Source organism: Phaethon lepturus, unplaced genomic scaffold, assembly GCF_000687285.1.
Source record: "Phaethon lepturus isolate BGI_N335 unplaced genomic scaffold, ASM68728v1 scaffold49663, whole genome shotgun sequence".
Classification (NCBI taxonomy): Eukaryota; Metazoa; Chordata; class Aves; order Phaethontiformes; family Phaethontidae; genus Phaethon; species Phaethon lepturus.
The window spans coordinates 352-13,619 of record NW_010527924.1 but is presented as its reverse complement, the minus strand read 5'-3'; the positions used below and the strand labels follow the sequence as shown (position 1 = coordinate 13,619).

The following is a 13,268-nucleotide window of genomic DNA, read 5'->3' as shown; positions in this document are numbered from 1 at the left end:
CACAACCCCCATTCCCCGTCCTCCTGTGCTGGTGGTGGGGAGGTGGTGGAGAAATGGGGAGTGAAGTTGAACCCAGGAAGAAGGGAGGGGTGAGGGGAAAGTGTTTTAAGATTTGGTTTTTATTTTCTCATTATCCTACTCTGATTTTCACTGGCAATAAATTAAACTAATTTCCCCAGGTTGAGTCTGTTGTGCCCGTGACGATAGCTGCTGAATGACCTCTCCCTGTCCTCATCTCAACCCATAAGCTGCTGCTTGTTGTACTTTCTCTCCCCTGCCCAGCTGAGGAGGGGAGTGATAGAGCGGCTTTGGTGCGCACCTGGTGTCCAGCCAAGGTCCACTCACCACAAAAATTTAAATGTGTCAGAAGACTTTCAGGTGAGACTTACTAAGACTAAAATAAGACTTTTGTGACTTAATATTTGGGATATCAATTCTGTTCCCCCTCCACCAGCGGAAGAAACACTCTCCTTCCTCTTAACTGTACGTACCACCACAACCAAATGCAGCCATTTTGCCATTTAGGAGAGCTAATTAAGTGGCCTCGCACACGTACTTGTGGAATCATGGCCGGGTCACTTCTCAGAGCTGAGTGTAAATTTGTCTCTTATCAGCTGTTTAGACTTGCATGTATCTGGAATCCTAATACGAGCATCATTTGATGTTTAAGTTAATAATTTAATCCTTACTGTCTAAATTAATAGAAGTGTGGTATTAACCCACTGGCGCAAAGCTCTCTTGAATGGCACCCTGTACTTTGTTTACTCTGTTGTGTGTACTTTCAAGCAATGCTTATTAAGTGTTCTTATTTTGTCCGTCCACTATGTAGCACAGGGGTGATTTATTTCAACTGCATTTGAATATTGCCTTCTTTTCTGCTTGTCTCAGACATCTGTGGCAGTAATGGCTACAGTGGGTCAGCACTTGGATGCCAACAAGACAGAATTCCACCACAATAATCTTGTCAATGTTACAACAAAGTAACTTTAGCTTTTGTGATTATTTTTAGGTGTGATTTTTTTTTAGATGTAGTAAACTGCATTTTCCTTTCTGTTTCAGGATAAAAGTTCATGGACAAGTCAAGACATTTTTATTGTTCAACTCCAATATGCAATTTCATTGATTCTGTAGATTTATACCAACATAAACAATTTCGGATAGATTTTTCTGCTTTGGAGAAAGGATGAGGATAGGGAATGAGGAGCAGTTCCCACTGGAGTACCAAATCAGAGAGGAAGCTCAGAAACTGAACCTGTAGCCGTATACTAACAAATAATGGTAACTTTTATCCCACTCATCATTTCAATGCAGCCTCACAAAAACAATGGAGGAATTTTCTTTGACTGGCAACATCTCACAGCCCAATGTTGCAATCCAGTCTGCTCCACTGAAATTCAGTTTCTCTGCAATTCTGCTTTCGGCACAGAGAGGTAAGTCTGTGTGTGTTGTTGGATTTACCTGGACAAGGCAGTAGGTACCATAAATCCTAATGCATCCACTGCTAATTTTTGCAGGTACAGCACTGGAATATTATCAGTCAACAAAACTAGAAATACAGGAAAATGTCCCTGGGCTTAGTGGTGAGTTCAGTATTGAAGTTCAGATACTGTTCAACATTATAAATAACAGCAAGTTCCTTCTCCTACTGAAAACTGCTCCTGGGAAAATTTTGAATGAATATTCACTAAAAATCTCCTTTGGGAAAAAAAAAAACCCTTAGCCAATATAAACAATTACATGTTGTTTTTAATGCATGCTGATGCCAGATGGTGGTACAAGAATTGCACATATCAAATGAGCTGGCTAATCTTATTTATAGATTAATGCACATGTACATATAATGGCCAGAATGCTTTCAGTGTTTGGGACTTTTTCATTTGTTTTGTTTTCTAAAATTGAGACTGTAACAAATCTTTGACCATACCTCTACAGACATCATCATAAAGAGCTAGTACATACATACCTTGCCTGAAATCCAAAGACATCAACCGTTTCAACTAAAATTACTACTATTGTTAACTGTCAGCCAGGACATACACATCCTCACACCTACATATCAGGATAGTCTTTAATGGCACAGTCACACAGGATTTTTCCAGATGTCCACTACTTAGACTCTGCAGTGGTTGGAGGATAAATTATTGTTGCCCAGGAGGAAAAAAAAAAAAAAGGTTATACTTCCTGTACTTCATTTGCTGCAGAAGCTGGTGGGTGTGGGGGAGCTGAGCTTTGACCATGTGCATTTCTATGTCATCCTAAAAATCACAAGAGTTTCAGAATGGGTACCTGAAACCCGCAGGCTTGTCCTCAGTCTCTCTGTATAGTAACAGTAACACTAAGACATCACAGCACAAGATTGTAATGAAGGTGAAGTCTGTGGAACACTTAGACACCATAATGCTGAGCCTCATTTGTATGCAAGCCCACTTTCCTAAGGGAAATGAATAAACCAGTCTTCTCGTCAGCATTAGAAAAGAGTCGGAGAGAGAAATCAGGTAGCCCCATGCTGTACTGCATACTTTCAACTCTAAGACCAGCATGCCAATGTAAGGGCGCGGGCGCGCTGAGCTGGAAGGCACAGGAGTTTAAGATGTCCCCACGTACTTGTTTCTGACCCGTGGCAGAGAGCTGGCAACGTGGGACAGGTGAGTTGTCCCCAGGCTGCTGGAAAGTCAAATGTATGGGCGAGTCCGGGCTTCCTCTGACAGAAATCGTGGCTGCGCCCCAGGGAAGGGCTGTGCAGCAGGGCAGGGCTGGCACAATCCACTCCCCTTGCCCAGCTCTGGTGGCCACCAGCTCTGGTGGCCACCAGCTCTGTGCCTCTGCTGCTGCAGCCCCTTGCTAAATGAGTGTACGTCTAAAGCCTAATGCGCCCCGAGAGGAACAGCAGAGTAGCTTGGGATCCAGGCTAGCTGTGGCACTGCCTTGCGCTGGATGAATAACTCGCAGTACTTAGCATTAACTGCTTCCTTTTTGTGTATGTTTCTAAAAAGCAGTTGCTCTGTAAGTATTAAGCCTGCTACCATTAAGTTTTATACATTGCCCACTCGTCCTTAGAAGACTACTTAGGAATGACTGTCTGTCTCTGACATTTGTTATTCTTTCAGTATTTGTTTAAGCTTCTCTAAACAAACGCTTCCTGGTTAAAATCACGTATCTGTGGTCACTGACTTCAGCAGTGCCAGGATTTCAGAGCTTCTTTTCGCTCTGACTTCATAGAACAGCATTGGTAATATTTATTTGTTTCTGTATTTCCCTTTATCTTATGCATGTCCTCATTGCACAAAATGACTATATTCTAGAGAGATTCCCATCTGTTTATGCAAAGACAACAGTATTTTGTATTTCACTGAATACAACTACATTTACTTGCTGCTTTATTGTCACTATACAAACAAAGACTGGTTTTGACTTGTAATTCTTCATAACATCTTATCATAGACCTGATCCTTAGAAGCCAAAATTCAGAATGCACATCAGTATGAAAAGTTAAAGCTGCTTTTTCCAGTCTGCGTCACCTTGCATTTTTCTAGGAATAATTTAATCTGCTATTTTACTGAATATTTGATTGACATGTTAAGTCTCTTTCTAGAGTTCTTCACAAGCTTCTCCAGTTTTGAGGTCCAGAATAATTTTGTGTAATCTGCAAATTGTGGCAGTAGCTAGCAACAGTTATATCTTCAATAAAACATTTTTGTTTCTATGTGCAACTAGAAACACAAATTTTAGAAAGAACGTTATCTCTTCTCATCTTATAACTGATACAATTTGTTTTCTAAGCCTTTCAGATCCAATATAAATACGCGAGGCCTTTGGACTATATTTCTTACATTGGTGTTGGACTGTCCATGGGTGGTCTGATTATTACCATTTTGTTTCAAATATTCACTAGGTAAGACTGAAGATGTAAAACTGCAAGTATCTTATGCTAAGTTACAATATTTTGCTCTGTATATAGTTTGAGGAAAACGAAGGGGGTAGCCAGTTTAGAACATATTGCAATATTATTGACCAGCAAAGAATATTAAATATATTATAAAATTTATTAAAAAAAAAAAAAAAGACCTAATCATGTAGCATAGCTTGGGAAGTAAGTGTGGCTTACTGGTTAAAACGAAGACATGAGATGTCTCAGCCATGCCATTCATGTAGATGAAACTTTATCCTCTCTGTTAATGTTAGTCCTTTAATGTGAGGATATAGATATGATTATTGTTCAATAAATCCACCTTAAAAAATGTGAGCTTTGAAAAGAAACAATATAACAGAGTATGGAAAAACCCAGTAGGGTAAAAGGCCAAACCTTTCATAGGAAACACCGGGCATGGGCACTGACAAGAAAAATCTTTCCATCACTTTGACAGGGCAGCTCACCAGCTATAAGATAACAAAGCAGGCAGCATGTGGTACTGAGGATCAAGTCAAGGATTGGTCCTTTTACCATGGGCTCCCATCATCATGTCCAATCTCTGGGTAATGTCCCAGAGTGACATCTGTCCCATCTACACGGGGTAAGGGCCTGTGATCTGCCATTTCTGTTGCATTTCGTGTCCCCCGCTGCCTCGCTGACATCTCCCTTACTACCCTGGCAAGGCAGGTGACAACACAGACCCAGCACTGTATTAGTGCTACACTGGTGCATGCTACATGTTGAGGTGTTCAGTTCATTACTCTCACTTAATACTAGGCTTTCAAAATGTCTAACAGTATTCCACCACCAGCATGACCCCTTTTTATTTCCCGGGTATTACAATGTCTAACTAATCAGCTGTCTGTCTTCTAGCCGGTTACCAATATGCCTGTTAGTTGGTGTCTTCATTTAAGGCTAGTCATTTCAGCCCAGTGTCTTATCACTTAGACTTTTAGCATTCATGTAGAAGTATGTATGTTGTTCCTCAGGTTCTCTTCTTGCTATCCTATTTAAGTATTACTTTGCTTTCTGTTGCCTATTTGACAGTTTCTATACTCTAGTTCCTTCTGTTTATAAAATGTCTGTAGAGAACAGGTGATTTCAAGCACCATGCTTATACAGCAATGTAGATTATGTACACCGCTTGTGCTACAGTTTTATTGTGAGTGACTTAATTCAAATACAATTGCAGCAAACTCCCTTGATGGATGTGCCCGTGATTAATGGTGTCACGTGATTCCCCCTTGAACGAGGAGCAAAGTCATGCCAACAGAGTTGCAGTTATCGTAGATGAATGCGATGTTTCTCATCCTGCTTGCACTAATGTAGAGTTGGAGCAATTCCATCAAGGTCAATGTATTTATGATTGTAAGAGCTTCCAGACTCTGCCTTTTAAATGCATTTATAAAACAGCATTTGGAAATGGTGGTTTATGATTCTCTTGTACCTTGAAGAGTGTTTAGAAATACTTGTCATGCAATTTCACCTCTTAACACTGAAGAAAAGGATTCTAAAAAGAGCAGAGTGGAAAAAAGAAAATGCATCCCAACTGCTGTTGGAAAAGGCCCAGTCCTAAAAGGTGCTGGATATTCTCTGTTCGAGTTGAAATCAGACAAAACTGATGGATTTGGTAAGTTGTCTGAGAGTAATGACAATGTAGAATTCTGCAAACAAGTTACTGCTTTGTTTTCTCCCTGTATTAAAGACTGCACACTCTACCTTTCTTTTCATATCAATGGAAATGAGGAAACATTCTACAATTTTTCTCGTTTCGCTCCACTTTTTTCTCCTAAATATATTCCTACCAATAGGAAAACTCAAAAGTTGTCTGTAACGTGGATGCTAGTGAGTCTCTGTTTCTCTATGCTCATTTTTAACATCGTCTTCATCTCTGGAATTGAAAACCAGAATGCCAAGAATCACAGCAGCGATACCTTCTATCTACGGAATCACTACCAGTGATACCTTCCTCATGATAATGCCAGCAACACCTTACTCGCACCTGACACAGCAGATCCTCCCGCAGACTCCTGGTGCAGAGCCATGGCTGTCCTACTGCACTATTTTTTGTTGGCGACACTTATGTGGACAGCACTCGATTCTGCACAGTTGTACTTATGGCTGCTTCGAGCCACGAGGCCCCTGCCTGGACTTTTCCTCGTGACCATGTCAGTAATCGGATGGTGTAAGATTTAAAGCCATATATATGGCAACTCTTACCAAAGTATCAGTACATAGTACATTCAGGGAGAGCTATAAAGATAGGAGATCAGTAGAGAGCAATTACAATCAGCATCTCTGGTTTAGTGCAATGTGATGTAATAAATAATCTCCCGTTACTGCTCAGACTACTGGTATAAACTGAGCTTGTTTTCATTGTCCTGGTACGGCACTGAAACGGATGGCTTGTTCACTGGCACAGCAACATAGGTCTGTTGTGTGAGGAGAAATTTTCACACCAATCAAGGCATTCAACAATCTGTTTCTGTCAACTAAGCGAAAAACCTTTCAGATACAGCGATTGCATATATGGACTCATTTTCTTCATTTAGGTATCTCTGAGATTCCTCATGACCTCAGCCAGAGCCCTGCATACATTCTAAAGCAAGGAGTGTCTGACATTACTTGTTACATATTATTTATTAATAAGCAAAGAGCACGTTCTTAAGTCAGTACAGCAGTTAGCAGCAACACTGCAAGCTGAAAGGGAACTACTTGGAGGACTGAAGAATGCATGCGCACTAGGTTAAGTAAAAATCTCACCCTCTTTCAAGAAACCCTTCTAATACAGTGTGCAGGAATACCTGCCTTTTCCATGGTGTGTATTCAGCTTGTGTGGTGTGTTGTTTCTCATGGCAACTACCAAGCAGTTTTAGATCCTGACTGTTTCTTTATTATGTTTGCATTTGGGTGGAGGTAGAGGCAACTCATCTAAAACTCTTAGAACTTGGACTGCATGTGCAAGGCAGAAAATGTTCAGCAAAAGCTGTTTGGCTACGCGTCACTGTGCTCCATGTGTGTTTGCAGGACAGCACAACAGCAGGTTCTTCACTGTGTCCTCTGACAAGTTACACATGCTCACAAGAGCATGACCCCACCTCACCGCTTTTCAGATCTACTTTGAGAGTACAGTGAATACTTGACAGTCTGGAGGATCTCCGTTAGGGCTGAAGGAGGAATAGGCTTTCAGAAGCGTGTTTATTTCCCAGACAAACGTTTGTGCGGGAGGCTCCTTCCCATGAGATGTGCTGCTTAGCAGGTAGGTAGGCAGGAGACATGGAAGGCAGGAAGGGCGTCCAGGAGGCAAGCCCACGCTGCCTTGCTTCTCGGAGGGCAAAAGTTATGCTCTGCATCATGCTGGCATGACATGTAACGGTACTTTGGTGTAGAATTTTCCTAAATTAGTTTCTCACTGCTGACAGGAGGGTAGGATTGCGCAGCTGTGATGAGGCTGTCAGCTACAGGACAGGAAGGAGTTTGCCCTGTCACCGTCGGCGTTGCCTCTGGAAGCTGCGATGAAGCTCTTTAAAGGCAAAAATCAGCAAGTCATGGGCATGAGCTGTCCTCAGAAAAATGGTGCTCACAACCCTCAGTCCTGCCTTTTCTCTAGGCTATAGAAAACCCACTTATCTTAGTGCAAAGCAGATGAAACAGAGCTCTTAAAATCCATGGATTTTAGGAGGCAAGAAGCTATTTGTGTGGAAGGGAGGTACGTCTATGCAACTGAACAATAAATTGCTAATGTCTCTCCTATTAATTAGGAATCCCCGCCTGTAGTAGTTGCAATAGCACTTGGAGCTACTTACAGAGAAGGAAAAGCTTTAAACTACTGACAGGAAGAATTCTAAGTTCACGTATTGTTACAACACTTGCTATCCCACACATTCTGTGATGGTTTATTGTTAATACAATTCCAGATTTATTGTTGGTATATTATTTTGTATACCTAAGTACTTATTACTTAAAAGAAAACAAAACTCTTCAATTAACTACAGAGAAATTGCAGTTTCTCCTCACTAAGGATTTAGGGTACTAGATCCACATCTGCCTTGAATCCCTCTGCAAGATCCTCTGTGACATTAAATGGAAGCTGTAGATGCTCTTAGACTAACTGAAATTCAAGACCTTCATTTTAAGTACATAACTGCATTTCAGTACCTAAACTTAATCCTCCCATTTCTTTAAAATCTTTCTGTCCAACATAACTATATCCCTCTTTACCCTATGTTTTTGGTATCGGTATTCATTTAAATGCCCGCATCCCAAAGCAGGCTATCAGGCTTACAATGTACCTTGGCAATACTGGATGATACAGAACAAAGGTAGACCTTTTGGAAATGTAAACACAAACCCCCTTCCACATGGTGGCCATCATACAATACTCATTTAGGGAGTGTTGACTTGAGATTATTTGGCAATGAAAAAAGTAGTAACGATTTTGCAGGATAACCCTGTCCTCCTGAAGTTGCCCCCGTTTTTGCTTCAAGCTTTGTCCATTACTCTTTAGCTCTATTATAAGATATACTCTAAAGTGAAACTTGCATATAGTGGCCAGATATCTATTTGGTTAGCTATATTGCACCTTATTATATTTCTCTATGCAGTTTGTTTGACAAATCATTTTGCATTCCCTGGAGAAAGAGAAACATGACTGAAAGCCCTCAGTTCTCAAGAATGGTTGCCTTTCAGAGATAGACCTAGAAAGCCCTATAAGGTCTTTCAGGATGAAAAGTGGAACATTATTTTGTTTTGCTTTGGTATTCTGAATATGCAAGCTACATAGTCCAAACACAGATTATTCTGATAAACTTGGATTTTTCTTTCTGGATTTCTTCTCTGGATGATATACCAAACAAATGTAGGAAGGTGTACATTGTCAACTCAGCTGAATAACATATATTTGCAATATAGTCCTGAATAAATAGAAAGTTTAACGCTTAAAAAGATATTAAATGTTATAGAGAAAGGTTTAATAAGTTTTATGTGTGTGCTTCCAGGAATAAAAAGGATTCATTTATGAAAAAGGTGACTGGCACTATCTCTATAGTGGTAGTGCTCAGAACCACATGGACGATAGGCTACCTCATATTAGTAAGTCATGAAGAAACAAGTCTTGTTTTCGGCTATATGTTCTGCATTTTAAACGCTACCCAGGCAAAGTATTTAGCAACTCTGAGACTAACAACTGCGATAATGAAAAAAAAAAAAGTCAGATTTATTTGTTCTGTTGCTTGGTATAGCCTGAGAACTTGTTGGAAAGCAGTTATAGAATTCCGGATTTTTCTTCAGAAAGGGATGCTATCCTCTGGTCTGTCACTCATAGAACCCTTCCCATTGTGCAAATCAATGTGGGATTTTATTTCAAGGTCACCAGTGAAAAGATCTTCCTGTTTGAGTGTCTTGCCTGATAACAGATTACATATAAAATTATATTCAGAATAAATATCAGGAAAAAACTTCTGCATCAGCTGTGGGAAAGAGTCCCTAGAGCTTCATGGCTTGAGACCTTTCACAATGATCCTGGATAAAAGCCTATAGGAAAGTGCCTGCCTCTTTTTCCTGCATTGCCCTCCTGGATTTTTATATTCATAAAGGGCGTATGAAATACTTGGAATAATGGATCCTTCATTATTACACCACTAAGTATATTACACAAAACAGGTAATTGGAAATATGTGAAAATCCCCCCATCCCCAAATATTAAGTTGCTTACTATCGGTTTGATCTACTGAAAACTGGGGGCCTGTACACCAGTGGGGATCAGATCTGCAAACTCTCTGTGCAAAAAGTCCTGAAGTGATTATTACTACACTGATGGATGGATTATACCCATGGTTTAAAACTGAAATAAAGAACAGAGAACAGAGATCCATTTATTTAAAAGCATGAAACTTTTTTTTTTTCAAACACAGGATACTCCTGATTAATCCTTGAAATGAGAATTTAGAAAAATAGGTATAGAAATTTTGAAGTCCTGCTTCCCTCCATGTGTGTCTGATTGAAGTGCTGACACGGCACACCGGCCACACTGAACGCTTAGGGCGTGCTCAAGCAGGTCTTACCTTCATCCTATCCAGCAGAGGGTAATAATAGGATCCTGAGTCATGCCAGCTAATCCGTTACAATGTGCAAATGAGACGACTGTAATTGCAAATCCATAGTTACATGGAATAATTTTCCTATTAAAAGTACTTCTTGTATTTCAAGATATTAATGTCATTGTTAGTGGTTACTGAAAATTGTTCTGTGGTTGTTTTTCAAGTCAAATAATATAGACTAATCTTTCCTGGTTTTATCAGCAAAATATTAACTCTGCACTCCCATTGACTCCTACAGGGACTTCAGATTTGTGTTCTGTGTACCTTCAGATCACCAATCTTCAAGAAAAAAGTTTCCAAAGTGTTTCTTGTTTTCTGCATGCCAGAGGTACCACTATATCTGCATTCAAAAACTTACTACATTTCAAAACCACAGCCTGCAAAACAAAACATTCACAGGAAACTTTCAGATCAGAGAATATTTCCCTGTCTACCTTCCCTAACTGGAGTTAGAAACCTGTAAATACGTGAAATATAACCCTGCATTTTTCATGGTTTGTTTTATGCAGATCTCCCAGGTATCTTGAATGACAGACATACTACTCCAACTGCAGGTAGCTTGAAATAGATCACGAGCCAAGACCACCTGGAGTCAAAAGCAGGATGACATGCCAGCAAGGCTGTGCGATTGTTGAGCAGCAATGCAGTGCTAGATCCTCTTGATCCTACTGGTACTGCATGTGACCGAGGAAGGTCTTTGAAAAGGAGTAGAGGTTATTTTAGTTTTACATTACAGTACAGATGCATAGAAGTTGCTCTATTTACGCCCTTCTCATTTTTCAGGCCTGTTGAACATGTTTACCTAGCCCATGTACTGCAGCTCTCCTCTCCCTCTTGGTTTCTAAACTTAGGGTATAAGTAAATATAAACCCTCACCCTTCTCCATCCACCTTTTATTAATATTATTCAGTACAAAAAGGAGGAGAGTTTCTGAATGTTGAAGTGAGGAGTAAGGGAAGAGGAGAGTACCTTGATGGAAGGAAGCGTACGGTGGCTTGAGCAAGCAGCTCTTCCCACTTTGCGACCCTGAGCAAAGTGGTAAGGCCCACTGTAGTGGGTTCTTGTCTAACAAATGGGAAGAGTTGTACCTACTCATCCCATTCTCTCCTGTGTGCGAAAAAAGCCTGAGAAATTTAGACATTTTAATTTTTAAAACCCCTACTTCTTTATTCTGTTATCTGAACAAATATATTTGTATGTTTTGCCATCTCTGGTTTTAATAAAAAAAGAACACCATGTTGAATTTTAGATAATCTGGTTTAAGAAGTGTGGTCGGATTTACCTCCCGCTTTCATTTTTTCTGAAAATGAATGGGGTGTGTTTTGAAAACTTCCAAGCTGCTCCAAATAAGGTCATGGGCACAATCAAATGCGATGGCTCAACATTTAGGGATAGTACATCTGAATACACCGGACATCGTACCTGAGACATTGTGAATGTCTTCATAGAAGTGTTTCAGCGGTCCTAAAAGTTCTCCATGTCTCAGAAATCCACTCTCTCTATTAAGCAGAAAATAACTGTTCCCTAGCACTGATAAGCCTCTGAAAAGAGCAGTCACATCAGATACAAGGCTGAAGTTTGTCACCACTGCTCCAGAAAAGGCAGAGAAGGTCATTAAAAGTTATCTAGCAAAGGTAATTAATACTACTTTTTTGAGCAGGAAGTTTGTGTTTCTATGGGCATTCATTGTTTATTTGTAAATCAAACGTATAATACCTGTCTCTGTAAATTCCTTCAATTTAACTGAAGAAAGAGTATTTTAGAAATTATAGTGTGGTTTAGGATGGATGATATTTGATTGTGTTGTAAAACACAGCTACGGACTGTGAGGATGGCTCGGTAAGTGCATGGTAATATTTTTCTAGTCTTTGATATTTCCCCCCCCAAACAAAAATGGTTTCTAAAGCACAGCCCATTTAATTTTGAACACATCTCTTTTAAAAAAAAATAAACACATTGTCTCCATATTATACCAAAAAACAAGCAAAAAACCCAAGAAGAATTTGAAGTATTGAATTGGAAAAGCATTGACTTTTTACTAATTAAACATCCTGTATCTAAGTATTTCAGAGGTTAATAAAATGCTGTTATAGCCAAGACTGAGCACGTCTCACCCAACGTAAAAGATTTTCAGCATTAAAAAACACAGAAAATTATACATTTTATGGCTTTTTTTTTTTTAATCCAGGGAATCCTAATTTGAAAAATGAAATAAAGCAAAATGTTCTTTTTCAGGTTATATGTTTAATTGTTACAGGAACAATAGTTCATCTCTTATCTACACGTGGAATATATTAATCTCAATAACACAGTGAACTTTGGTATTCTTTGTGGGCTTTAAGGATCATGAAGTTTCTTCTGGTTAACCCTTTGGAAACACTGCTTTGATAAAGAAAAGGACTGGAGAAGGACTGAACCATCAGTACAAAGGTATGAAATATGAGTGGCAGAGAGTATAATGGATAGGAAGGTCCTACTTTCCAGATCTCTTTCCTATATTTTTAAAAGCAAGGAGATGTTTTTTTAATGCATTGAAAACACCCAAATTATTTCTAAGTATTTTCTAATACTTACCAAAGTGGTCTCCTGACCCATACCCCTCCTCCTCCTCGAAATACTTAGAATTAAAAACATGTATCACATTCAGCTTTTTTCACCTCCATTTCAGTGTGAATAACACACGCTTATTGCTAGCTGGACTTGTTATTACACTCCTCTAAGTACAGACAAAGCTCTAAGCATGGACGAATACTACAAAAACCAAATCCTGTAACTTTTTTTCTTGTCCCAGCAGACATTGCCATTTGGGAGCCTTGCTTTTCAAGACACTGAAGAAAAAGGTGTCTTTCCAGAGGCATGTCTAACTCCAGGAAGTAACTACCTACAGTTGTGCTTTAGCTAGCTCCGCATACGTACTTCCGTCATATGTACTAGCATGTGTAGCTTCACTTGTGAATGAAGGCAGCAGAAATCTCAACTATCGTAGAGTAACAGAAGTCCAGTTCCAGCAGCTGTGCGCGAGGCAGTCGAGTCCATTCTTGCATCTGTAATAGAGAAAACTCAGGAAATCAGCTTCAGATTCACGTTTTTCTCCCTTAGGTGGACACAGTAGTGCACGCCGGGAAGGACAGCCTGCCTTAGCAGGGCAACGACTGCTGGAGCACGCACAGGCTTCTCTGTGGGAGGGTGGCGGCCTGGGACATGTACGGCGGGATGTTACGGCCGCTTCTCCATCCCAGCACCGCCAGCCTCAGGAGGGC

The 13,268-nt window shown here is 40.0% G+C and overlaps 1 protein-coding gene across 1 annotated transcript; it reads left to right on the top strand.

Moving 5' to 3' along the window:
- Positions 1 to 888: 888 nt before the first annotated feature.
- On the top strand, positions 889 to 13,211 carry GPR128 (G protein-coupled receptor 128; the record flags this gene model as incomplete). Its single annotated transcript, XM_010283511.1, is given in 10 exon segments — positions 889 to 980; positions 1,312 to 1,430; positions 1,515 to 1,628; positions 3,781 to 3,892; positions 5,722 to 6,095; positions 7,688 to 7,754; positions 8,908 to 9,064; positions 10,247 to 10,393; positions 10,396 to 10,456; positions 13,108 to 13,211. Coding segments are annotated over 10 exon segments (1,347 nt in total), but the record flags the coding sequence as incomplete, so codon positions are not given.
- Positions 13,212 to 13,268: the final 57 nt, after the last annotated feature.